General features: G+C 40.4%; 4 protein-coding genes across 5 annotated transcripts in view; 3 read left to right on the top strand and 1 right to left on the bottom strand.

The window, feature by feature from the left end:
- The window catches only part of LOC137974440 (tetratricopeptide repeat protein 28-like), a 27,533-nt gene extending 4,945 nt beyond the window's left edge, over positions 1–22,588 (top strand). For both annotated transcript variants that reach the window (XM_068821424.1, XM_068821423.1), the window contains exons 2-7: positions 464–534; positions 4,291–4,359; positions 7,752–7,929; positions 9,376–13,503; positions 19,871–19,927; positions 21,222–22,588. In XM_068821424.1, the coding sequence (XP_068677525.1) occupies positions 9,435–13,503; positions 19,871–19,917 (4,116 nt within the window). In that variant the 5' untranslated portion in view covers positions 464–534; positions 4,291–4,359; positions 7,752–7,929; positions 9,376–9,434 and the 3' untranslated portion in view covers positions 19,918–19,927; positions 21,222–22,588. The remainder of the gene's footprint in view (positions 1–463; positions 535–4,290; positions 4,360–7,751; positions 7,930–9,375; positions 13,504–19,870; positions 19,928–21,221) is intronic.
- The window catches only part of LOC137974439 (tetratricopeptide repeat protein 28-like), an 86,830-nt gene that overhangs the window by 4,946 nt on the left and 54,384 nt on the right, over positions 1–27,500 (top strand). The gene's annotated exons all lie outside the window — the stretch shown is intronic.
- LOC137974447 (tetratricopeptide repeat protein 28-like) overlaps positions 1–27,500 on the top strand; it is a 144,952-nt gene that overhangs the window by 100,276 nt on the left and 17,176 nt on the right. The gene's annotated exons all lie outside the window — the stretch shown is intronic.
- On the bottom strand, positions 22,652–26,248 carry LOC137974458 (uncharacterized). Its single transcript, XM_068821465.1, has 2 exons — positions 26,129–26,248; positions 22,652–24,011 (listed from the first exon to the last, which is right to left on the bottom strand). Exon 2 carries the CDS (start codon positions 23,993–23,995, stop codon positions 23,039–23,041), a length of 957 nt encoding a protein of 318 aa, XP_068677566.1. The 5' UTR covers positions 23,996–24,011; positions 26,129–26,248; the 3' UTR covers positions 22,652–23,038.

The following is a 27,500-nucleotide window of genomic DNA, read 5'->3' as shown; positions in this document are numbered from 1 at the left end:
CCCCATTTTAGTAATTCCCCTTTTTAGAGATTCCCCGTTTCCCATTCCCCGTTCTCCGTTCCCATTGCCGCATTCCCCATTCTCTGTTTTACAACTAGCCGTTGGTATTCCTTTTACTGGGTATGTTTATTTTGTAAAGTCAGTTGTGAGTGACGCAGGCACGCAAACAATCTTCCTGTATTGCTTACACTTAATTTATTTGCGGCCGAATTCATTATTCAGACAAGGAACATTGCAAAGTGATTTAAGAATTAAGCGAGACTTGTAAGGTAAAATCTTGATTGGAATTCTGCTGAGTTAAAACACTTGCCTTGATGGATTACATGAGATAGAAAGTGCATGCGTTAACGTGGGTTGTGTCTGTATAGCAGCCACAAAGGTTAATCAAAACTGATTAGTAAATACTGTATCTTCTGAGTTTGGTTCGAGTAATTTATTTAACCCGTTCAAATCACGATTACAGAGTTCTTGCCAATGATTGGCGAAGCTGTCGCTTGACATCACACCAAAAAGCATCTGTTTGGAAAAACAGTGGTAAGTCGCTCATCATTACTTAAATTCTTGTAATTTTGTAGATGACTCATGCAATGAAAACAAGCTCTAATTACACATAACTTGTGTTGTGTTATGTTATCTCTAAGTTACGGTGAAAAAGATCACTGCTATTGTTCATGTAGAAGACACGTCTTTCCATGCAAGCATGATCCATATATGATTCAAATTTCCCTTTTGGATGAACTAAGAATTCAAAGTTCACTTCACTCTCAAGTGCTCAGGGTTAAGCTAATTGTGGCGAATGTAGATTGGCTTATGAATAGTGTGTGCTGCTACAATTGTGACCCGGTATTGAATTACAATATGAGCATATAGCTTCCAACATTGGATTTGATCTGAGATAACTCAACTGCATTTTATCCTAAATGCATGCCTTAAGCAGTTTAATTTTGAGGGCTTTTATTGGAAATGGAATCCTTGTATTTTTAAATTTTCTTTAAATGGAGGTTTAAACTTATCACAAATAGATGAGCTTGGGAACTGGTGCCAGAAGGTTAGCGGGGAGCAGCCCGTAAGCCAAAGGGGAGGTATCCATGGCAACCCTGGAAGCGGGAACCACCCCCACACGCAGCCGCTAACTGGCACCGTCACACTGAGTAATCAGTGGAAACAACTTACCTGACCCATACTTACCTAGAGATCACCAAGGAAGCGGGAGGGCCCGGGAAGGGGCGAGAATCCGCAAAGATTCACTAACAAGAGCAATTGATCCGCAAAGATCAACAAGCAACAAAGCATGAGAAAAGCAACATGACACAAAGGCCCTGCAAATCCCCAAAGGGCCACCCCGCAGGTCACGTACCGTAAGGGGTGAAACTGCTGACTGCATTAGTTCGAGTCTAACTTAGCCTAAATTATATTTAGCCACATTAAAATAGCAGAGGGTAACCAAGAATCCTGGACAAAATTGTTTACTACATGTACATGAACCTGGTCCATATCTAAAAAAATTATGCATGAATTAAGTCTTAAAATTGCCATTGTCCCCTCCCCCTAGCACAGTCGGTAGAGCAGTGCTGATCTAACCCGTAGGTCATGGGTTCAATTCTCACCCTGGTCAGAGTTTTTCTCTGTCCTTGTGTGGGCCCATTTCCATTAGTAGGGCTAACGCTCACATGATTCATATGGGGTAGAAAAGTAGAACTTCACATTACACTCTAATCAGTTAAGATTGTTGTACAAAGATGCATATTCATAGAGGTTGTAACATTGCATTACTCAATTGCTTTCGCATCTTCTAAGTGACGTGTTGGGTACAGGCTAATTACTTCGTGTTCTTTGCAATGACCGACTGAGCAGAATGCTCAAAAGGAACCACCGATTGTTTTTTTTTTTTTTGTAATTTAAAACTTTTTATTATTTTGTTACACCTAAACACATACAACGATTATGAATTACTAAAATACAAATCACACTATTAATTACAATATCGAAACAAAATAGACTACTAATTACAACTCAGTAAATAACAATTACAAGATGACACTACTACACTTACACTCTTACAATAATTTGAACAACAATAGTAAAAGAAATATATAATAATAATAATAATAATAATAATAATAATAACAATTATCATCATCATCATCGATGATGACCACCGATTGTGTTAAATCCCTTGCAAGTCTTAGATTTGTTTTACAATGCGATACAAAAGTGAACAAATTTGTACCAGCTACACATTATATGAAATGGTCTACCACAACTTTTCACTGAGAAAATAACATGATATCATATTACTTGCTGTTGCGATGGTAAACTGTGCTTGGATGGTAGACCGTTGAAAAATGAAATACATGATAAATTATGTACAGGATTTCTAACTGTGTGAAATTTATTGTAAATCATGTGGTAATGTATTGGATTGAGTAGAAAAGAAAGTACCAGTTGAATTGTGCTGTTTCCTGGAAGACACGATTTTCAACTGTAATGCCACCAGCTCCATTGACGTCACCTAGGAACACAATAAAATGGTATTGTGTTACATAATACGAGCCATGTATAACTTTTGGAGCATCAGATCTGCAGTTAGCAGATGATAAGTCCCAACACTTGAAAATCAATGCCACCGTATGTCAATAATTAATATCCTTTCGTGTTTGATACAATGTGCTTTGCAATTCGCATGCAAACTTCTAGAATGTTTCAGAGCTTATACGATATCTAACAATTGTTTCTTTAGTTCCTGCTTTTTTAAGTAGAAAATTTTCCCTATAGGATTCAAATCCAGACTGGCAAAATTATTGGAATCAATCAGACAACAAGTTGCAAAAATAGTGCAGTCACTTCACCTTCCTGGGGCGTTATTAATTTACCTATTATCTATCACACTGCAGCTCACCCCCCCCCCCTCCCTCCCCCCCCCTTATCAAAAAAAAATTGTTGAAAACTTAAACAGTCAACATTGAAAGGGGGAGAGGGGATGGGAAGTGGGAAAGGTTTAAATTCTAGATACGGTGGGTATTGGAAGCTAGAAAAGTACGTGTTTTTTAATAAAAGTATGTCCACAATTTTGCAACTTGTTGTAGCAACTAGAAAACTTTTGTTGGTATTCCTTTCACATGGTATACCACAGTCAATCAGTTGTGAGTGACGCTAGTAATTCATGCTAGCCCGCCTTTGTACTGGGTAAGTAAAGTACATGCCCAAGGAAACAGGTGTTATGTCCAAGCTTCAAACTTCGACACCTTTCGATTTTGTTTCAATGGAAACCCAATGCAAGGTCTAAGTGTAGCCTTTGATCCTTTTTCAATCATTTGCAAAGTAGGAAATACAAATACTTGAAGCTCTGCTTAAGAATGTATTTTAGAAATTCATGTTTTCTGTCTATGATCAGAAGCAACAACTTATGGACCCTTTTTGCGACGAAACATATGCATCTGGCAACTGAAATTTTTTTAGTTGCCAGCTGGCGCCTGCACCAAATAGTTGATAATTCAGACCCTGCATGTAATCCCTTGAGGCACTGTTGTAAGTCGACAGAATTCCAATGAAACGTCACCTTACAGTAAAGTCTCTTTTAATTTTTACATTCTACGTCATTACCAGTGGCTTGTGGCTTACATAAGATTTCAAAAACAACAGACACATGAAGTCAAACTTCACAACATACACAGGTTATATTACCATGTCATCCCTTAAAAACAAAAATGAGTTATTTCATAACAGCAACATTAAAAACATCTGTTGCAAACTGTTGCTAAATGAGCAATAGGCTTACATGTATCATAAAAACGAGAAAATGTGGTCATGGAACTGAGCAGCTGTATTACGCATCTCTTGCAAGCTGACTGAATTTCCTCTCACTACAGTAGTGGAGGCTGCTCTGGTGCTATGTGGATTAAACTGCATTGTGTCTTCCAGCAGCATCCAGTGAAATCTTAACCCAACTACTTGGAGTATCCCTTCTGATTCTCTTTAGAATATACTTAACACCATTTCAAGAGAATGGGTGATATTTTCCACCACGACTGTCCACTTCAGAATGAGATACTTAGAACACTACCAGGGGATGGGTGGTAATAATTTTACACCACGTGTACAGTTACTGTAGTACAGTATCTCTTAAGAGTGGCAGCTGTATTCCACAGTTATGACACTATGTTTGCATTGTGATGTGTGTGGGCTTAAATGATTTTTGTTAGGAGAGTCAAATCTTATAGAGGTATTCTATTCAGAGACTAATTTTGATAGACAAGACAGTGTAATAACGTCATCAAATCACCTTTGCAGAGTTCTTTCCCTTGACGAAGCCAGTCTGCTCGAGCTCACGCAAAAGAGCATCTGTTTGGACCAACAGTGGTAAGTTGCTCATCATTACGTAAAGCTTTATTGTATACATGTACAATATATTAAAATGTATGACCCACGCGATGAAAACAAGCTCTGATTACCCGGTACATATAACTTTTGCTAGATGGTATGTTGTTTGTGGCCAGGGTTACAGTGGAAACAATCGCTGCTATTATTCATGTAAGACACCCTTTTTTCCTACACTTGTGATCCATATACATGTATGATTCAATTTAAGTGCCTAGGGTTTGAAGCTTAAATTGAGGCAAATCTGCAAGTGTAGATTCTAGAAATCATTACGCATCCACTTAATGGCATGTGAATACCATGTATTCTTGTATAATCCTCATTCTTCAAAGGATGCATGCAGCTCCAAAAATACAATTATATAGTGCATGTATAGCAGTATATATTGTTTTTAATTGATTTGAGTCTAAAGCTTCCAAACTCTGAATGGTATCTCCTGGCATTTTTGATTTGAGATAACTTGACATCATTTCATCCCATAAATGGGTGCCTAATCAGCTGTTTAATTTGAGGGATTGTAGGAGAAATAATGTGAAGCTTTGTGGTTTCTATGTTGCTACTCTATTGGTCAAGAAGCTTTACACGAAGGCTGGTTACAAACAAAAACTAACGGATCATGACTTTTGACTTTTTCTGAGACTCAGAAATGATTCCCTTGGTGACAAAATGGTCCTTTCCTGTGACTTATTGTGGATTTGACAACCCGCAATATGTAGTTATTCGTAAATGGGTCCTTTTTTGTTTTCTTGGTTGTCGCTTCTGCTAACAAATAAATAAATAAATAAATAAATAAATAAATAAATAAATAAATAAGTTTAAACAACCAAGCCTGTTCACTGAGTATCAGAGCGTTGTGATATTCCATAAAAGGGTTCTTTTTTTCATAAAAATGTGCCATCAAAATTAAAAGAGTTTAGTATGGAGACGTTATGTTGGTTTATAGCAGATTTAACATCAACATGGCGGCCAGAACGTAAGTTTTAACTTTGGCTATCATTAACGCTTTGTTTGCCTTAAGTTTTCTAAGCTTGCGTGCCTTCTTGTAGAGACTGTTGAGATAATTTTTAAAAACTGATCTTGTGTTAGGACCTGGCCGCCAAGCTGATAATTAAAGATCTCTCTGTCAAATTATTAAAATAGTGTTAACTTTTGAGCATCATTAGAAGCTTGTTACTTACAAATTATAAAGAAAATCTGTGGACCAGATTTTCTGCAAATAAACAAAACCGATTTTAAAGGCCTGTTTACGTTTATTCATGTTGCCATGGCAACGGCATTTACGTCAGCGTAACTATCAAAAAACCGAAGTTTGTGTTGTTAACTTGCTTGCTACCATTTTTGGCGACCAAAGGATCGGGGGTTTTAGAGAAAAAGCTAACGTAAATGAAAGATAGGTATCAAAAACTGTGTTCAGCCACCTCAACTGACCATACCTTGTCATGACCAGCCATATTATTGCGGAGATATGTCCAGAAATGCACACAACAACAAAAACACGTAAGTGTTATTGCGACGAAATTCATTGACAATATGTCAATTTCAGATTGTGTAGCAGATAAAACAAAATGGAAATAATTGAGTGTCCCGGCATGAAAGAACCGCAGGATGTAACTGAACCTTGGTGTTTCCTTAGCATGGGACAGATTCATAATAAAGAAGTCACAAAAGGGATTTGGAATTAAATTGGGATGAGAAATCTCATGATTGTTTAAATATTGAAGGCCAAGAAATTGGCAGGCAATTTATTAGGATGCTGAGTTCAATTTGATTTGGTTTAACACACTCCAAGTTTCCTACATGTTCATGTACATTTAATATACATTTTTAACAAATCGAATTAAATCTTAGAATAGGCCATTTTACAGTTGTTTGCACTCAGTGACCTAGCATAGAATGGCTACGAGGCTGCTGGTGACCTTGTATTGATACAGACTTCACTGTCTGCTTTTATCGTGTAAATTGTGTTGTCGTAATAGCCCATTCTTGAGTTGCTACATGCCTCAGTTTCAAAGCGAGTCCTGGTGCACAACCATTCAAATGGAAATGAGTGGCGTATTCTTATGCAAATCAAACTCATTTCCCTTTAAATAGTTGAGCACCAAGACTCACTTCGAAACCGAGACAAACAGCAACTTGGAAATGGCCTATTGTAATTAGTCAACATGCATTAACATACACAGATTCAGCCTATTCAGTTCATGTACGAAGTTCATCATACGGAGACCCTTGTCATTAGAGTTTATAACAACTTCAGCGTTTGCAGATTTCTTTGACGACTTTCCCGAATTTTTAACTTGTTCGAAAGCATCCATAGGCACAAAGGACGGCAAAACAGAAAAGTCTTCCGAGAATAGCGTGGACTCGTCCGGTGGGAAGCTATCGAAACACGTACTACTGGGGCTGGTTTGCCCAAGGATATTCTGTTCAGTTACACTGGAACTATGAAGCCTTTCAAGCTTTGCTTTCGTGTAGCTGCCATCAGGGTCAGGATCATAAATCTTGTCTCTGTAATAGGGTATTGCATTGAATGCTTTTACTCTAGCATTGCAGAAAACCAACGGCAAAACAAAATACCGAACTTACTTTTTGACAAGATCTTTTTTTAATCCTTGTTGGTTTAGTCTCCTGCATTTGAGCCAGAATTTTAGCTGCGGTACAGTCCATTTACCTACATCTTCTGAATTACCGACCGACGCACATGGGATATCATCTGGAATAAGATTTAAACTTATTTCTTGCAAGGTTCTGTCTTCCATGACACTTCCTTTTCCCTCACAACTTTTAAGACTCGCGCCAGTATGGCCCTTAGGCCTCGCTTCCATGCAACTTCCGGTAATGGGCTGAATCTGTGTATTAGAAAAGCACAAAGGTTTGTATCAAAGCAGGGTCACCAGTAGCCTCACTTCCATTCTTAGGCCAGGTAACTTAGCTACAACCTATTGCAACTCCCAGTCCCCCATCCCCCCCCCCCCCAAAAAAAAAAATGTCGAAATGTTGAGATATGGATGGGTTCTTTGCTCATCTTCCTGAACAACATTACCCTGGGTGGGGTGCATTCTTGGCCCTGTTTGTAAGTTATGATCGAGGCCTTGGTTGTGCAAATGATGATGGATGACGCTATTCATCGGATAAAATTTAATCACTATCGAGCTGATAAACACTGTCTAGTAAAACCAATTTATTTATCCAGTGGATAGTGCTATCCACCTTTCAAACAATGGGGGCCAGAAGTTCAAAAACAGGAAAGTCTCGACTCGTTCTCCTGGAATGAAGTTTTTTGTTAGTGTGTGTTTGGATGTGCTGTCACTCTGCCCAACAGCTGGTGCATAAGCCTTGCATTCCTCTAATCGACCAGTTTTGATTGCCTTTCTCAGAGCTTTCAACTCTTCATCTACTTCAGATGTTTCGCAACTTCTGGTGTGATGATAGCCTCCCATGCAGACGTGATTAGGGCTTCGTCATACCTTGCTCCCCTACTAACATTTGCTGCTGGTCGTAGCAGATGTTCCTGGGAGAACGGAAATTGCAAAGATCAGTTCTACAGAGTTGAAGGTGAAAATCATTCTGCAAATCTAGTAAAAAACACATAGGCGTCTTTCTAAATGAAAAATTATGAATAAAACCTTGATGGTGGAAGAGGATGTTCATAAGAATACATAGAGTTACCCAGTTCTTGAAATCTAATATCCGAAAATGTGATAGTTCTAGATCTTTGAAGATTGGGTATGAGTAATTGATTTAGGAACTATTTTGACTGTACTTTTTGCAAAGAAACAAGACTACGAAGATTGCATTTGTACATGCACAATAATACAATAATGACTATTAGGATAAACTAAACAGTAGAACAGAGTTCTCAAACAAAATTTAGAAAAACAACTATACCTGAAATTAAATGCTATAGATTAAGAGATTTTGTAAGCCAATTGAGAAATACAGAGTAACTCAAGAAAGATGTTAGTCAAGCACATCCCCAAAAAAGGCCGTTCTACGATCTGTTCAATTTGTTATTAATTTTAGCAGATTTGCATTGAAAGATGACGTCTTTTTCTCTCGAGGCTTAAATAGAATAAAGAATTAGTTTTCCGCAAGGTTACTGTAAGTTTCTTTGCCTTGAACTAGGTAACCAAATAATTAGACGTAAGAGACTAGCATCGTCATATCAGCAGTTGCAAATAAAATCAGGTCTGGTATTTTGAATACATCACTGAAGTCATGAACATAGGATAAGAAAAATAAGGGAACGAGAATCGATCCTTCCGGAGCGTGGGTGCATATATCAATGGACGTTAAACCAAGCAAATTTTGCCTATGTAATGGACAGCACCTTAGTATTCACGTTTATGAAGCAGAATTTTTTCCTTCCACCGTAACAAAGGCCTTAGAATATAAATGGCTTGTTTACTGCCTTCAAGGGCAAGATGATTTCTTGTACATGTCAGTCAGTAGTAAAGAGGTAGTAATACGCAATGTAGTGAAAACATAAACTTAGTGTAATGTATACTGTGATGATGTGGTGTAATGTAAATGTGCTGTAATTTATTTAAGTTAGTTACAACACGGTTATAGATAATTACTTTCTAGACGAACTTTTAAAATCCAGGGGACATTTAGAGCAGTCTGTATGTTACAAAAATTGATTGCCCACCAACTTTCAACAGTGGTATCAGGCGAGCAATTTGATTTGATCAGGGAAATATGATGACAAAAGACAACAGTATTACTTTGGCTGAGTTAAGTCTGATCGTGATATGGGACACATTTATGCCATTTAAATACGTCTATTTAATTGTGCTGCCAATTCTGTCTATAAAAATTCATTTTAAATCAGACAAAGGGCTCAACAAAAGAAGTAAAGAGTTTGACGTCAACAGCAGAAAATGGTCCTTGTTAGACTCATAATGACAGGCGGTCTCTTTAGCGTTGGTTTGGCCACGTACCTGTGGCATTTGTGGTCAGTGCATTGAATTTCTCATGCTTTCTTTCGTATTTTTCAAGGAGTGCCCTCTCCCTTCAAAGACGACCTTCCTTGTTCTCAAGAGTTCTTGTAATCAAGAATGGCAGACAAAAAGATGAACGTTTTCGTGCAGCATATACAAGAGCTTAGCGTTGCCAGAAAAGAGGGAAACAGAAAAGGGGAGGGTATTGCATATTTCAATCTGGGCGGATATTATTATGGCTTGGCTTATTTTGAACAGGCTAAGAGGGAATACACAGAAGCATTAAGGATTTTTAAAGAAATAGGTTTCATTGCTGGAGAGGGAAAGGCCTGTGGTAAGCTCGCCAATGCTTATTACAGTCTGGGCAATTTTAAAAAGGCCAGAAAGTACTTCAAACAAGATCTTAGTATTGCAAAAGAACTAGGGTATAGGGACCAGGAGGGACAGGCCAATGGCAATCTCGGCTGTGCTTATGACAGTCTGGGCAATTTCAAGCGAGCCATAGAGTATTACGAACAAGATCTTAGCATTGCAATGGAAGTAGGTGATAGGGCCAGGGAGGGACGGGCCAATGGTAATCTCGGCAACGCTTATCACAGTCTGGGCAATTTTAAGCGAGCCATTGAGTACTACGAACAAGACCTTAGCATTGCAATGGAAGTAGGGGATAGGGCTGGGGAGGGACGGGCCAATGGTAATCTCGGCAACGCTTATCATAGTCTGGGCAATTTGAAGCGAGCCATTGAGTACTACGAACAAGACCTTAGCATTGCAATGGAAGTAGGGGATAGGGCCGGGGAGGGACGGGCCAATGGTAATCTCGGCAACGCTTATCACAGTCTGGGCAATTTTAAGCGAGCCATAGAGTATTACGAACAAGATCTTAGCATTGCAATGGAAATAGGGGATAGGGCCAGGGAGGGCACGGCCAATGGTAATCTCGGCAACGCTTATCGCAGTCTGTGCAATTTTAAGCGAGCCATAGAGTATCACGAACAACATCTTAGCATTGCAAAAGAAGTAGGGGATAGGGCCGGGGAGGGCACGGCCAATGGTAATCTCGGCATCGCTTATCGCAGTCTGTCCAATTTGAAGCGAGCCATAGAGTATCACGAACAACATCTTAGCATTGCAAAAGAAGTATGGGATAGGGCCGGGGAGGGACGGGCCAATAATAATCTCGGCAACGCTTATCTCAGTCTGGGCAATTTTAAGCGAGCCATAGAGTATCACAAACAAAATCTTAGCATTGCAGTGGAAGTAGGGGATAGGGCCCAGGAGGGCACGGCCAATGGTAATCTCGGCAACGCTTATCAGGGTCTGGGCAATTTTAAGCGAGCCCTAGAGTATTACGAACAAGCTCTTAGCATTGCAAAGGAAGTAGGGGATAAGGCCGGGACGGGCACGGCCAATGGTAATCTCGGCAACGCTTATCGCAGTTTGGGCAATTTTAAGCGAGCCATAGAGTATCACGTACAACATCTTAGCATTGCAAAAGAAGTAGGGGATAGGGCCGCGGAGGGCGCGGCCAATGGTGATCTCGGCAACTCTTATTGTAGTCTGGGCAATTTTAAGCGAGCCATAGAGTATCATGAACAAGATTTTACCATTGCAAAAGAAGTAGGGGATAGGGCCAGGGAGGGCATGGCGAATGGTAATCTCGGCAACGTTTATCACGGTCTGGGCAATTTTAAGCGAGCCATAGAGTATTACGAACAAGATCTTAGCATTGCAATGGAAGTAGGGGATAGGGCCGGGGAGGGCGCGGCCAATGGTAATCTCGGCAACTCTTATTGCAGTCTGGGTAATTTTAAGCGAGCCATGGAGTATCACGAACAACATCTTAGCATTGCAAAAGAAGTAGGGGATAGGGCCGGGGAGGGCACGGCCAATGGTAATCTCGGCAACGCTTATCAGGGTCTGGGCAATTTTAAGCGAGCCCTAGAGTATTACGAACAAGCTCTTAGCATTGCAAAGGAAGTAGGGGATAGGGCCGGGGAGGGCACGGCCAATGGTAATCTCGGCAACGCTTATCACAATCTGGGCAATTTTAAGCGAGCCATAGAGTATTACGGAAAACATCTTAGCATTGCAAAAGAAGTAGGGGATAGGGCCGGGGAAGGCACGGCCACTGGTAATCTCGGCGTCGCTTATAATAGACTGGGCAATTTTAAGCGAGCCATAGAGTATTATGAACAACATCTTAGCATTGCAAAGGAAGTAGGGGATAGGGCCGGGGAGGGAAGGGCCACTGGTAATCTCGGCAACGCTTTTTTCAGTCTGGGCAATTTTAAGCGAGCCATAGAGTATCACGAACAACTTCTTACCATTGCAAAGGAAATCGGGGATAGGGCCATGGAGGGAAGGGGCAATGGTAATCTCGGCAACGCTTATTACAGGCTGGGCAATTTTAAGCGAGCCATAGAGTATCACGAACAACATCTTAGCATTGCAAAACAAGTAGGAGATAGGGCCGGGGAGGGCAAGGCCAATGGTAATCTCGGCAATGCTTGTCGCAGTCTGGGCAATTTTAAGCGAGCCATAGAGTATCACGAACAACATCTCAGCATTGCAAAAGAAGTAGGGGATAGGGCCGGGGAGGGAATTGCCATTGGTAATCTCGCCATGGCTTATGACAGAATGGGTGAGCTTGAAAATGCTCTTCTCCTTTACAAACAACATCTTACTATTTGCAAGGAAACGGAGGATCCAGTAAGACAGGGAACCGGTTTCTATTGGCTTGGTCGTGTTCATGAAAATTTAGACTTGTTGTGCAAAGCCCTTAATTTTTATCGTCTAAGCATGAAACGTTTCGATGAAACAAGGCGTCTTCTTCAATCAGAAGATGCATGGAAAATAAGTTTTCGTGACACAAATCAGTTTGCGTACACAGCTCTATGGAGAGCACTTTTAAAGACATTAGAGGTTGATGAGGCTTTGTTTACTGCTGAACAAGGACGAGCACAGGCTTTGACAGACATTTTGAAGATGCAATTTGGAGTTGATGAAGAACCTTCCTCGGCAGTTGCGACGACGGAAACTATCTCCGCTGTTATGAAATATTTGCCCTTACAAACAGTTTTCATAGCACTTGAAGGGAACACTATCAGTTTTTGGCTTCTGAGAAGAGGAAGTGGAATAAACTTTAGGCAAAAGGAAATCAAAAATGGAAGTGCCGCTTCACTGATAGAAACTACTTTGAAACAGATTTGCGCGGGGACTGTTCTCCGATGCGAGAATCGTACACTTGACAAGCTACGCAGACACTTGGTTTGCGGTAGGGAAGTTCTTTCCGAGACCGTTCAGTCTTTGTTGCTCTCGGATAATAACTCTTTGCAGCCTTTGTTTGATGTCTTAATCAGTCCCATTGCAGACTTGCTTCAAGGTGATGACGTAGTCTTTGTTCCTGATGGACCATTTTGCTTGGCTCCTCTTTCTGCGTTGAGTGACTCTGCCAGGATCCGTACTGTTCCCTCGTTGACCGCTTTAAAACTCATCACAAGTGCACCTGACAACTTCTACAGTAACAGTGAAGCTCTGCTTGTGGGCGATCCATGGTTACAGGAAGTCACTGACGAAAATGGCGAACCCATTGCCGAACAGTTGCCTTGCGCGATAAAAGAAGTGGAGATGATTGGAGAACTTCTGCAGACTGCTCCTCTTACTGGAGTAAATGCAACAAAATCTGAGGTCTTGAAAAGAATGAAGTCAGCAGCTTTAGTTCACATTGCAGCACATGGAGATTCAAAATTTGGAGAAATTGCTTTGACCCCAAATCCTGAACGCACATCCCAGGTTCCCCAAAAGGAAGATTTTATGTTATCAATGAGTGATATTCGTGCAGTTGGTCTTCAGGCAAGACTGGTTGTTCTGAGCTCTTGTCACAGTGGCCAGGGAGAAGTGAATTCTGAGGGTGTGGTAGGAATAGCGAGAGCTTTCCTGTGTGCTGGTGCCCGGTCTGTTCTGGTGTCACTCTGGGCAATCGATGATGAGGCAACCTTGATGTTCATGAAAAGTTTCTATCGACACTTGGCAGATAGAAAAAGTGCAAGTTTAGCTCTTCATTATGCTATGAAATCTCTTCGGCAGACGGAGAAGTATTCCGCCATTAAATACTGGGCGCCATTTGTGCTAATTGGCGATGATGTCACGTTTGAATTTGGGCCTCAAGAACTCGAAAAGAATGGTAAGTGTTTTTCAATTATAATTTTGATTACGGAAAAGGATGACATTGTACAGGTTCTTAGTCAGTAAGTTGTCAAGAGAAAGAGGTAAGTTGTTCACAGAGAAAAGGTTTCAAAATAGGTCGCCAATGTAGTTCTTTTACGAACTGCTTTGGCTAGCCACTGAAGTAAATGATGATTGCATTCACCAGGTCAGGTTCTTTCCTTCCTGCACATAAGTGTTTGAACCGTGCAATGCACTGAAACGAAATCACTAATTGCCGGTTACCAGTGTAAAGTGAAGTTAGATATTGAGGGCTTATAGTGAATACGAATTGATGCTAGTGACTAAACACATGCATGTACAAACGGTTTTATTGATGAAAATAATTGTCCTTATTCATTTATCATTCACAATGAAATTGCTAATCACCATTTAACCCGCTAATTTTTCTCTTTTTTTCTGACTTTTTTCCAGAAACGGAGTCCAAAACTTGAGAAAACTACTTCTTGTACTCTCGTGCGTGAATACGCCATTTTCCTTACTTTAAGTATATGAGTTACTGAAAACATTTAAGCATTCGAACGTCATAAGCGGTCAACGACGGCAAAAGATATGTAGATGTTGTTTAAAAGTATGTTTGTAGACTTAGTTTACTGGTTACATTTATTCATCTTAAGCTCCGCATACGAACTTTCCATTTAAGGCAAAGAGAGAGTTTCGAGGAAGAGCCATTTTTCATTCCTATAAATGCACACCAAGTGTCAATACTATCAGTTTTTTTTTTTAAGCCAAAATTTAAAGCTTTAGTCTTCTAATTAGTAGGCGCTTTAAGTTTAAGGACTTTAGGATCTCTTTTGGTTTTTGAAAAAGAGGTGCGGAAAAAAAGCCCATAGACGAAAAAATGGCGTGTTTTTCAAGGGTCCAAGGCGGGTTTACACGGTAGGATTTGTCGGCCCCATTTTTTGGCCCGATGGCGACGGCGCAAATCTTACGTGTATTTTGACAGCTAATGAATGACCCATTCATGGGAATGAAAATCGGGCCGACACTCAAAGGGAAACCTCCATGTCAATCAAAGGGTATGCAAGTGGGTTATGCACACAAATACTGAAAATATCAAAGCGTTCAAAATGGCGGATACTAAAAGTACAACAGGGAGATTTTTAGAGGAAAAATTACACGTTTTACACAATTTACAAGGTGCGATTTATCGGCCCGACAAAACCAGCCAACAAATTGTACGTGTAAACTGGTCTTCAAATGAAAATTCTATGGGAATTTTTTGCAGTGTGACCGGGGAAACCGTGAACACCTAAAATAAGCCAATCATGTTTGAGGACTTCACACGCCCAAACCGCAAACTGAATAACCTTTGGTAGTAGTAGATAATACAGGTATTGACAACGGTGCCACATGTTGAAAGCAACAATTTCTTCGGAGTGCCAGTGATCGGCAAAAGGACAAATACAAGCAATGTTCTGTTTCTTTATCAGTGGTCTAAGAGCTTAAACGACCAGAATTTGAGTTTGAGGGATGGCCGTGAGTGTTGCTCCACTTTAAGGGGGCCAACGCAAAATTAAAAAAATTATCTTGAGCAAGTTTCTAGAAGGTAAAAAACTAGGAAAGTAGACATTTACTATACATAGGAGGTTTTAAGACTTAAAAAATTGCTAGAAAAAGATTCCAGAATCAGACATCTCTCAGAGCGGCAAGGCAAAACATTTTTAAAAGGGCGATTTCTGGAGCAAATTTCTAGAATAACAAAAACTAGGAAATGAAAGTTACCCGATCTCGTAGTTAGTCTGCATTGAAAGTTTGATGACTCTACAAAATTATCTTGGTCAAACTTCTTGATTTGAGTGATTTAGCTGGGCAATTTTTTATGGAAACTTCCAGAAGTTAAAAACTAAGAAATAAGAGTGTTGCTTGACCTGTTAATTAATATCCATTGAAAGGTTAAGGACTATAAATATTGCATTCTTTAGTCTTAGACCTTTCGATGCAAACTAGTTAAAAGATAATGCATAGATTAATCGATGCATACTAAGTAGGAAATCCCTCACTCCAAACGGGCGGTTTAATGAACTATCATAGGCAAGTACGAGATGATATCGTCATAGTCTTGTTATTTTGTAAATAAACATACGAAACCTCTAATGTGGTTTATTTACAGAGAATTGCGAGGAGAAGAATTACATTGTCCATTTTATTGTCCGTTGATGCAATCGTCGCAAATGGCGACTTGAGCACACATTTGCTACCGTACTCGCGGCTTCATAGGAAAGTATTTTATTGACTTTTCAAACAAGCAGTCAACAGGTTTTCTACCACTGTTAGTTATTTGTTTTGGGAAATGGACTACGGGCGCTTTTCATTTAACTGACAGAGAGTTTAAGCAAGACTTGAACCAGCGACCGTGCAAAATCATGACGCCATCTTGGCTGTGGGGCAAACGCGGCTAAAATTACAGTAAATGTATGGGATTCTGGTCGACTTGGAACCGCTGTAGCGCCGCTGCAAAGAGGAGGATTTCCATAGTGAAAATAGTGAGTCTCTTAAAAGACATTTACACTCAGATTTTTTTCATGAAATTATGAAGGAAGAAATTCAGGCTACAGCCATCATGAACGAATTTTAAAAATTTCATACAAACCCTTCTAATCAATACTATGCAAATTGCTGCGAAATTAGAAGCCAAGACACATGCGAAGATTTCTAATTCGAAGTTACGGACGTCGTACTTGCCTTTATGACCTTATTTTGTATTGAATGAACCGATATCAATAAAACTCTTTTAAAGTAGTGGCAAAAGTTGGAAATCCGCCTCTTTTTTGCCTGTTGCCAAGCAACTAGTGCACTTATCTAAGCCCGAGGGGGGACCCCTGGACATAGGTTTGGAATTTGACTTCCAGTGACTCCGCCTCCTTCCCTCTCTTTCGGGAATTATGGCGTAAAGTCTTGGCCCCAGGGTGGGAATGTTTGATACTTTTGTCAGGGGAATGGGATCTAAACACGTTTGGTTATTTGTGCGGCAGTCTTGAAAGCAGTATGAACAGGGCTGTTTCAGCTGTTTTGAATTGGTGGCATAAAACAACTGCTTCGCACTGTCAATATCTAAATTTGTTCCGTTAATAGCCAAGGACGGTTTACCATGACATAGAAATAATATTGTAATTGGATTTCTGAAGCTTTAAATAATAGATTTGCTCATATAATTTTATTTGCCTCAGAATACACAGAACATTGAAGGAAATTACAAAACATGACACCTTTTTATCAATAGTGACTACGGCAACGACAACGCCACAAAGAACCAATATTATTGGTTAAAAAGCCGGGGAAATACTCGAGCTGCACGTGCCACACGAATTTCCGAGCATTTCTTTGCCGTACTCCACAAAATAACAACGTTCAATCACCAACCAACGTGACATTATAACAATGAACCTTTCATTTTCTATTTTTGTTTAAGACCATTCATACCCATCCAGTTACGGGATAGATCGCTCGTATTGTACAATGTGAACAAGACGCAATAATGGCGAAATACTTGCAATAGCGCTAAGTCAGTTATATTTAGTGGTGACGTTTTGATTGATGTTGCCGTTGTCATCTCTTAAATTCCCTATTTGCAAGCGCAAGTAAAAGAGAAGTACAAGAAAACGCATTTTTTTCGGTGATTGACACATACTTTATTTTAATTTATTCGCCACAATTCATGGAGTGGTAGGGGAGAGGAACAGAACTTTTCGTCCCAATTGACACCTGACCCCTATATCCATAGATTAGACCGCAACACCAGGAACTCCATGCCCTACTCTTCTCGAATAGTGTGTGGGTTCTTTAACGTCCCACAGATTTTATATATACCCAAGGGTTGTGAGACGGGATCTCCGGCTTATAGTCCTAATCCGAGAAGACTTGAAAGTCTGACCATTTGCAGATGGCGTTACAAAGGCACCACTTTCTCCTCAGTTATTTAAAGACCCTGAGTGTTGGTCCGGCCGGACTTGAACTCACGACCTCCCGCGTAACAGCCCGGTGCTCAACCAACTGAGCCACCGTTGCGCGGTAAATGAGTTTCGTTCCGGCATTATCATCTTCATTGTACGCAAGGCGTAATGCGATTGTTTTTAACATAATGCATTGTACCCGTGTTTCTGGCGGTTTTGATGGATTTTGTTAGCAGTTTGAAAGGTCTGTCGAAGATGTATAATTGGCCTTTCCAAACCCTAGGAAAAACATCCGTTTCAACGACCACTGGTCCTTCTCGCCTTATCTTATGAATATATGACTCATGCGGTGGCAGCTCGGATTACACATGACTACATATTTTTTTCTCTTTTATTGTAGTTTAATAGCCCTGCAGTTAACCAAGAACCCTGGACAGGAATATCGAGACACTCATAATTCCTGGTTCACATCTAAAAAACTACCATTAGTGCTTGAATTAAAACACTATAGGGAGCACCAGACATTTTTGAGCTGCAGAAGGATACCGGAAATGAACATTTCTCATGTTAAAACAGTAGTGTCTTATAGATTCTTTTCCAAGCTTCTCTAATAGTGAAAAGATATGAGGTAATACAAAAGCGATCTTCCAATGGAAAATAGGGTGCTTCGTTTTCGAGTTGTGAGTGCTTCGTTTTCTAGTTTTGAGTGCTTTGTTTTCGACTTTGGGTCCTTCGTTTTCGATCTTTTGGGGGCTTCCTGCTTAGTTCCTCGTTTTCGATACTAATTCAGTTGTGGCTGACGCACGCACGCAAAAACTCCACCGCTTATTCCTTAACTAATTTGCAGAGGTGTTTATTATTCCTGCTCAACTTGTTGTAAAGAGGAACATTGCAAGGTATTTAGTAATATTAGCTTGCGGCAAGGGTGTAGTAAATAATTATTTGTTTGTTGTTTTGATCGATCTATACTACCCTTTATTCTTTCCTTGTACATTGAGAAAGTAAGGAAATGATGTATCTTGAGTTTTTACAAAATGGAGATAGTTTTAGTTTTCTTATCGGCTGAGATTCAAAATGGAGGGAGTTGCGAAGCAAATGATGAGTTAAAATGAGAAAGAATTCGTGAGAAAAAATGTCTGTCGAGCAAACAGAATTTAAGTTACAAACAACAAAGATAAATCATGACAAGCTGTTGGTTGAACAGTTTCAAAAAACCCAAATTCCAATTCATTTTAATCTTCTTCAGGTTGGCCTTTGCCCTGCCTCCTTTAATTAATTTTGTTTTTGATGTTTTATTCCGTGTTGATCAGCTTCATTAATTTGCACAGTTTGTTCGACTATCAAGTGACCTCTTCTATACTCCTGCTCTATTTGCTACTTCTGTTGAACTTTGCCGTTTTCCGATCCAGATCTACTCAGATTTGTGTTACTCGGAAAGTTAACACTTTTCCTACAAGATAATGTTTCACCGAGAGACTTGATAATGGAATAGCCACGTAAAATTAAAATTTCAGAGTCACGAAGCCATTCCTAACATTTTTTTGTCTCGCTAGCAACACTGATAAGGGGGGAAGGGGGGCTGCAGTGTGAGAGATAATAGGGAAATTAATAACGCCCCAAGAAGGTGAAGTGTCTCCACTATTTTTGCAACTTGTTGTAGCTTCCCACGCAAACACTCTTAGGGCTTCATCACGCGTTCCTCCCCCACGAGGGGACGAAGCCCTATAAGCGTCTGCGTGGTAGGCAACCAAAAAACTGGCCATAGCTCTTTGCTGATTTTTTTACTACTCCACGAAGGCTCCATTCTCAGCAAAATGAGGATCACCGTCACGGTATTCGCACAGGAGAAAATGGCAATTCTTTGATGGATTAAGCTTGGCGTCAAGGAAAATCCGCCATTTTATCAATGTGCGCGAGCTTATGCTCAGGCAAAAGATGCAAGAAGGGTTGCGCAATTCAAAGCCAGGAAATTACCTCAAATATCCACTGTTTACACTGTAATGATGGTGTTTCTAACACTGTGTATTATGCAATTATCATTCACTTTTAGCTTAACTTCCTTTATGACAATGGAGTGTCAACTGTTTCTTTGCCGAAACCACAAAGAGGAAAATGCATGAAACCAAGCGCATCTCAAAGGACCATCCCAGTTTAATCAATTAAGTATTTTTTTCCAAACAATTTGGCAATCAAAAAGGCAATAATGTTATATTTTTCCCCCACCTGAAACACGGCGCGTGGCTTTTGTTAACTTCAATATAAAGGCACTGAAACTGTTTCAAACTCAAACCCGTAACGTCAAACCTGAAACTCTTGTTTGCGATCTGCGGTAAACCTAGATCTTATAACAGCTATATTACTTATTGAAGTGAATGGTTATGAACTTACAATTTGAATAATTCAAATATTATCCCATCTTCTTCCACAATTAAGTTATGGTGGTCACGAGAGAAAAAGTTTCACATCCAGTTTTGGATTGACGAACTACAGGTATGCGAAAGTTTTCCACCTGAAATTTCAGGGAGCGAGTAGATATTGCATGGAAGCTCCGTCCATTTGCCAGGAAGGGCATTAAAGACGGTGTGTACAACTACACATTGTGTAATTTGTCTGATCTCTGTTGTGGTCTTCACGGAGGACTGATTGCTGCAATTGTGTTCCTCTTATCCTCACTAGAGTCACCTTGAATTGCTGGACAGAAGTCAACTTCATTCAAGTGTCTACCTTGGCGCCCCGCTTCAAATTAATTGTTTGTCTCATAACCATAACTGCTAGTTAACCACCTGCAATTAGCCCGCGTGACTTGTCGTTTTTCTGACGCTATCCCTTGACGCAACCCTCCATCAATAGAAAGCTAAAGCAACGACAACGGCAACGAGAACGTCATCTCAAAATACAAATTCGTGTTTTGACTAATGATTTAAATTTTTTTTTAATATGACAAGGGAGCGGTAGTTCCTCAAAAGTGACACTCGTACGCATGTGAACGGCACTTAATTTATGGGAGAAAATGAAAATTTATCCTCAAGTGGTGACGTCCTTCATAAAACCTCCACCTTGACTTTTTCACGTTGTTGTTTTGCTGAGACGGCAAAGAAATGGACAGAAGTGATAAAACGCACGTGCAGGGCGTGCAAAGGTATTTTTTTTGCCCACTATATATGCAAATTAGTGACGGTCTTGTTGCAGTCGCCGTTGTTGTTGCTTAAGCTCCCTAATGTTAAACGAGGGTACAGGCGTGTGGGAAGTGCCGGAGTTTCAAAGGGATCTAACCAGCCCCAAACTGAAGCCAAAGATGAAATTTGTATTTTTGATGGCTTTTAGTTGAAAAGGGGGAAAGTAAGCTGTTGATGTTATGCAGGATTCAAAAGTGCCATCCGGGATAGTATAGCAACTGATTCATGCACTTGGTATCCTGTCATTCGGATGATTACAATCCTCTCACATTTTTTAGGACACTCAGTGCAAGCGTTCAATCGTCATGACGCAAAGGCTCAAAAATTCAGTACATGAGATGTACCATGAGTGAGAGAAGGCTTTCTTCATTGGCTCTCGAGCATAAATTAAAACTGGTACCTCTTGATCTTGATGGCCAATTCATCTGTCGTTCATAGACGTTCGAAACTTGTAGTGTTGGTGGTCTATGTGTTGAGGTTGTTATCATAGACGTTCGAGGCATAAGCCTGGCAAAAATGCAATGACCTTTCGGTGTTTATTGACGTTTAAGTACACGCTTGAAACTTCTAGAAGGCACATTAATGTTCATTTACTTTTCCTTGGATAGGAGCAATGTCTCTTCGACCAAGAAAGTTGTTGACAGGTAGAGTGAGCCACAACTTTCATCTGGAGTGTTATCAATTTCACAAATACTACAGCTCCCTTACATCGTGAATGCAGTAACAGTAAGCGAGAAAAGATAATTGACACCAAAAAAGGAGCGGGTTGCAATGAAAAAGGGTTAAATACAGAAAAAGCAAGGTAACACACTCAAACACCAACCCGGTTTGGCAACACATCACGCATACGCACAAGCATTCTACCCGGGCAATTAGCAGCCATGGCCAACCGTTTAGGTCTTTCTAGGCTTCATCATCATGGCGTAGCTAACATACGAGGCGGAAGTTTAGGCATCCTTTTAACTGGCAGCTCCAAATACAAGACGTGGGGTACTGAACTGCGTTGGGAACAGCAAGACTGTTCTCCCACGGAAAGACGCGTGTGGGAAGGTGGATCACATTAAGAGATCGGTGTGTTAGCGTGTGTCATCTTAGTTTTTTTTTGTTGTTTTCACTATTACAGAACTTTTCACTAGGAAACCCCATGAAAAACACTTGGAACAATCAGCTGTTAGGTACGTCCATTGGAGATATTTTGAAAGGCCCTTTACAGCACCTAAATGTCCACCTTAAGGACCCTTTTTCTTGTTGCAAAGTCTTATACCCTTTTACGCTTTACCCTTGAAAAAAGCCCCTTTTTTGAGTGGGATCTCCCTGTGCGGTGCATTACAGAGGGTATCCCACCTAGAGAAGCCTGGAGATGGGTGAAGAAACTCGTCTATTAACCGAGACATGAGGGCCTGGGGAAAATGATTTTATTGCATGCTTATTTCTGCACGTCGCCGTTACAACCACACTCAGGTTCTACTGACGAAATCGCATTACATTAGTTTACAGTGAAGCTCCCCAGACTTCAAAACCAGTAAAGACTCATTACGCATTTTCGACATCATTTCACGGCACACCATTCTAAACTCGATGGATATCAGGAAGCATGTAACGGTTATAGCGCGAAAGCGAGCCTGATATCGTCTAATTATTATACTACGACGACGAGGCCAAAGGCCGAGTCGGCTAAAATTAGGCGATATCACGCAAGCTTGAACGCTATAACTGTTTTATAATTCAACACATTGATAACAAATGAAAGATTCCGAAATTGTAACATTTGTGAAGCGGCGCCGGTCCGTCGTTTTCACATTTTCTTGCGAAATCTACATCTATCGCCGAGTAGACGTCATGTAGACCTACATCTATCGAGTGCTTTATTACCATATTTGGGCAATAGAGCCTTTTCGCTTGTACATTTTGTTTTCCAACACAGATCATGTGATAATACTCAGGAGGTTTGGTCCTTTGTTTTATTCATTAAAAAGAGTGCACGCAAGCATTTCTGTATGCACTCTTTTTAATGAACAAAACAAAGGACCAAACCTCCTGATTATTGTCACATGACCTGTATTGGGAAAACAAAATGTACAAGCGAAAAAGGTCTATTATAAAAACAGTTATGGCTCCCCAAGGATATTAAATGTGTTTCCGTTTTGCCCTTGCGTGTTAACAATCAATAGGTAAAACTGCTGTTTTACAAATCACCCTTACAATGACAAAACAAGTTCCAGACCTAGAGAAGGGAACACTAATAATGCGACGGTGTCAAAGCTGCCTCCCTCTACTTGCTAAAAATCAAATTATTAAAATGTGTTTTTTTACTAACCACCCTTACAATTAATAAACAATTACGTTCCTGACTTATGGCAAGGAAAACTAATTATGCGACGGTGTCCGGCAAATTTAAAGCTGCAGCGCTAACTTGGTGTCATCTCTATGCCTTGGTATCCTGGACCATAACCGGTGGTTGGTTTGGATGCGGCTCCTTTAGTGCCTTTTGCTTCCTCTTCACTCGCATACGGTACAGAAGGACTGATGCGACAACCGCGATCAAGAGCCCAGCTACAGCACAGCCCACGGCCGAGAAAAGCAGAACGTTGTTTGTACCTTTCTCGCGAACCACCTCAGTGATTGTGCCGGTTTCATCTTTGTCCACGTCTCCACCCATGTTGGGAAATGCGCTCTCAACCATTACCACATACTTCCTGTTCACGTGCTCGTGGACAAACTCTTCCATGATTTTTTCAAACTTTTGGCATTCTCCCTCACGCGCGCAGCGCAAAAGTTCTGTACAGATGTCGTGAAGCATGTCAATCCAGCGTGGAACCTTTGCTGTCTGGTTGTCATGGAAGGCGTCGCTAAGATACCAAAAGTAACCTGTGCGGTTGGTCACGCGACGAATGGCAGCGATCAGAGGAAGATACTCGCTCCAGCTCAGCTCATGAGGACAGAACGTGGTGCTGATTGGCGTGAACGCCTGACCATCTGCGTTTAATGCGGCGTCGCACTCGGTAGCAAGCGTAAACAGACGAGATTTCTTCACCTCTCCTTTCTTACCGTACGGGCGAACAGTATCGGCATCAATTACCATGTGGTCTTTTGTGAAGCCATCGTAGGTTGTGAAATTGTCGGTATGGGCCCTCGGATAAACAGCTTCCACCTTGCACCAGCCAGGCATCCGCTCAGTTCCCCTGATCCCACGGATGGTGTCGCCGTTGGACAGCTGAGAGACGCGAATGGTCCCCTTGGTCTGTTCCTCTACGCGCATTTCACTGGAAACACAGTTGACATTGCAACAGTTATTGCAATCCTCGCACTCTTTACTGTGCGCTAATGCTCCAGGGACGACGATCCCAACGATTACCAGCAGCAAAATCGATAAGTGACTCATTGCAGCTTTGAATAGTCTAAAAGCGGAGAAACAAACATCGACTGATTGACGCACAAATGATTGTTCTGTTTTCAAATAAATATTTCGGGCTTTTAGTCACAATATTGATTTTTTTTTCAGTGTAAGGAAAGAATTAGGGCTAGGTAGAACACTTGGAGAAAGTTTAGCAAAACTTCGACAGCGTCTGAATGACAGCTAAAACTTTTCTATTAGAAACTAAATGCAATCACTCTGAAAACCTCTTACAGAGCTTTACCGTGACCGTCAACAGTACATCACAGAACAAGCTCCAACATTGAAATAAACAACCGTTAAGTTGCAGACAATAATTATAAGCTGTTATGAATAATTTAGCAAACTCAATAATGAGTAAATCAAAATGGTATCTTAATGACTAAATGAAGCTCCACTCATCCAAAACACAGTTTAAAAGCAGACTTGAATTGAACGGCCAGACATTGAATTCCCGGTTTCGAAAAGCATTCTGTGTTCCCATAAATGTATCTTGTGTTAGGCAGGAAGTACTAAGTAAGCTAAAACGAGAGATGACTTGTTCCTGTTAAGCTTTTCCACGAAATGTAACCTAATTAACATGCATGTTTTGCTTGACGTATAAGTACGAAAATATGAATTTCTAGCCAGGAGTGTCCTGTTCTAAGCACTGAATCGCTGCAACAGAATAAAAAAGGCTTGTCTGCTATCAGAGCTCTTAAAATTGCCCCCTCAGCAGCTATTCAAATTTGAGCATTTTCAACTCAGTTTCTTTAAGACTGAAACGAACGTCATCACAGTAACTCAGAGTAATTACTACAGACGAAAACAAGGCAATGAATCAATAATTATAATTCAAAGAAGATTCGAGTAGCTTGCGCTAAGCGCGGGAAAACGCGTTCGAGCGAGTCACGAGTGGTTTTGGTTTTACTTCTGATTTGGTGAGGAAGTGGAGCGAGATTTTTGAGCCTCACACAAAGTGTACATATGCAACCCCCTCCCCTAGACCCTATTTCAGACAACAAGAAGAGGGTTTAAGTGCCCCATTTTTGACCAAAACATGCTACTGATTTGGCATCAAAGTTCTTGTAAAGATAAAACTCTATACCTTGCTTCAGACTACAGAAAAGACAATTTGACCAACATTGTCAAAATCTGTAACGTCCCGATTTTAGACCAAAATTGCTCAAGAGCCATACCCCTTGGAGCGATACACACCCATGTTGACATAAGGGAGCATCCACCTACACAACCCCCCTCCCCCCCCCCCCCCTTCTCCTAATAGCATGGGGACAAAACCAAAATCAACACTCAATTGGAAATTGCTCTTTGACCAAATTATATATCATAAGTTAACCCGAGCTCTGTCTTGTGCGTTCAAGTCAACATTGCTCTTAGGAATGTAGACGCAGATCACCTCAAAGGGGAAATTATTAAACTCAATTTTGACACGAAATAGCATGAATACGACTTGGATTCCTTATGGGACGACCTCGCAGATACTGAGGTGGTGTGTAGTTACGGTTGAAATTTTCATACCAGAAGATAGAAAAGATTGTTGGGGTTGAGTAGGACTTTCCTGTTTGATCTAAGTGCCCGTGTACTGATGGGATTAAAATGTTATCCGTAAAACGCCCAGGATTCATGCGCACGGAAAACTTTCGACGCGTTTACAAAGGAAAAGTTATATGTGTGGAAGAATCCCGTGTAAGGTAGAAATATATTACATTGTGAGAGTTTCATTTATTTCAAGATTTCAAGATCTCTAGCTCTCTAGCTACAGTTTTCTTGTCTGGCGTTTCTTGTAGAATTGCCAAAATCGTTTCTCAAACTCATTTCGTTTTTATTCTAAGAATTTGCTTAATTGTTCTACATGATGTGAGCGCATTGTTCTTTGTTTGGAACTCGAAGCCAGGAAATGTTTGAAGGGAGCATAAAACGATGTGAAATCACGGTCTTCATAATCTTACAAGGATAAAGCTTTAGATATGACGCCGGGACTCCAAATTTACACATTTCTTGTACGTTTAAGACAGTTGATCTTCAGCGCATTTTTCGGGTACGTCCGTAGCAGGTGATTAACAGTTTTAATGAAATCAGTCAAAAATAATGATCTGAAAGACCTCTTTGTTAGTCACTCACCTCACTTATCTCTTCTCTCTTGCCAGCGAAGAAAGCCAGATAACCACACGATTATGCTGCTGCCTTTGTCAGCCAGCCTCTGAGCGTGTGAAAGACCTAAACGGTTTTGCCGCTTCAAATCGTGTGCTCATTATATAAGGGAAATTATGAAGGCGTTTCTTGGAAAGGAAGTCTTTATGAAGATGATTCGCTTGCATTTTGTAGCAGGGCGTTATAATTAATTTGAAACGGAAAGCGAATTAAACTTAATTTATAATTAACACTTCTGCCATGCAGCAAAAATGGTTTTTGTCCTAGGAAAGTTCTTGTATAAAGTGCCCCCGTGAACGAGAAAAGGAGAAATTTAGTCTACTATGTCGAAAATCTTATAATCCCAAATCATTGACAATTATTAGTTGAATAGCATTAAATGTTCTACTTTCAAAGCTTATTATCGAAAATTTTAATCCTCTTCTTGTATGGTCATTTCGTTGAGAGGACGTTTCTTAGAAAGCGCGGTATAATGCTTTCCAGTAAAGTCAAGCAACCATAAAAGAAACTTAAGGCCAAAACCCTTGTTCTACCAGTCAATCTCTGTATTTAAATTGGATTTTTCATTTGTTTATGCTTTCTCTCGGAATTGACACTCGTTTATCTAACGCAGAGTCTAAACACATAATTGAATTGAAAGGACTGGTTTTGAGGTTTAACCGTCGACAAGCATGATTTGTTCCTGTTCTACTTTTCCACGAAATGTGATCTAATTAACATGTAACGTAGAATTCCGAAAGTAGGGGCACCCAATAGTAACGCTAATTTCGAGACCTTTCTAATGATTCCCGAAGACAACAGCCCTCTTGGAAGTATCGGTCCCTCTAAATTAATTGAAATTCCATAAGAATAAGATCATCAACATTTCAAACCCCTTGTGCCTGTGCTCTTACTGAGGACCACAATGCATTGCGTTTTGCAAGAGAGAAGGTTTCCTGTACTGAATATATCTGCCGAATAGAGACCCGAGTTACTTGCTCGGTTCAGGCTTGCTTGCTGCCGAAGCAATAAACTTTGATCTCGTTTCACTAACTTCAGTCTACCGCAGCACAAAACAAGAGTGTTGGGTGTGGTTGCTGGACTGCCTTGGAAACCACGAAAAATCGCTATTTTTCAAAAACGTCCTGTCGACGAAATGGACATGCAAGTTGAGGATTAAAAATTTTGATAATAAGCTTCTTCCGAAAATTGAAGACGACATGTCAGTGGTCCCGCTCAGCAGAGGATTAAGAAGTGTTCCTCTTCGAGCAAATAGTTTATTAACCGTCGACTGCAATGGAACTTGGTTGAGACAAATCGTGCTCGAGTTGATTTGATTCCGAACGGTTTGACTCGTACTCGA

Source organism: Montipora foliosa, chromosome 10, assembly GCF_036669935.1.
Source record: "Montipora foliosa isolate CH-2021 chromosome 10, ASM3666993v2, whole genome shotgun sequence".
Classification (NCBI taxonomy): Eukaryota; Metazoa; Cnidaria; class Anthozoa; order Scleractinia; family Acroporidae; genus Montipora; species Montipora foliosa.
Note: the sequence above shows the minus strand (reverse complement) of the source record. Positions and strands in the feature narration are given on the sequence as shown.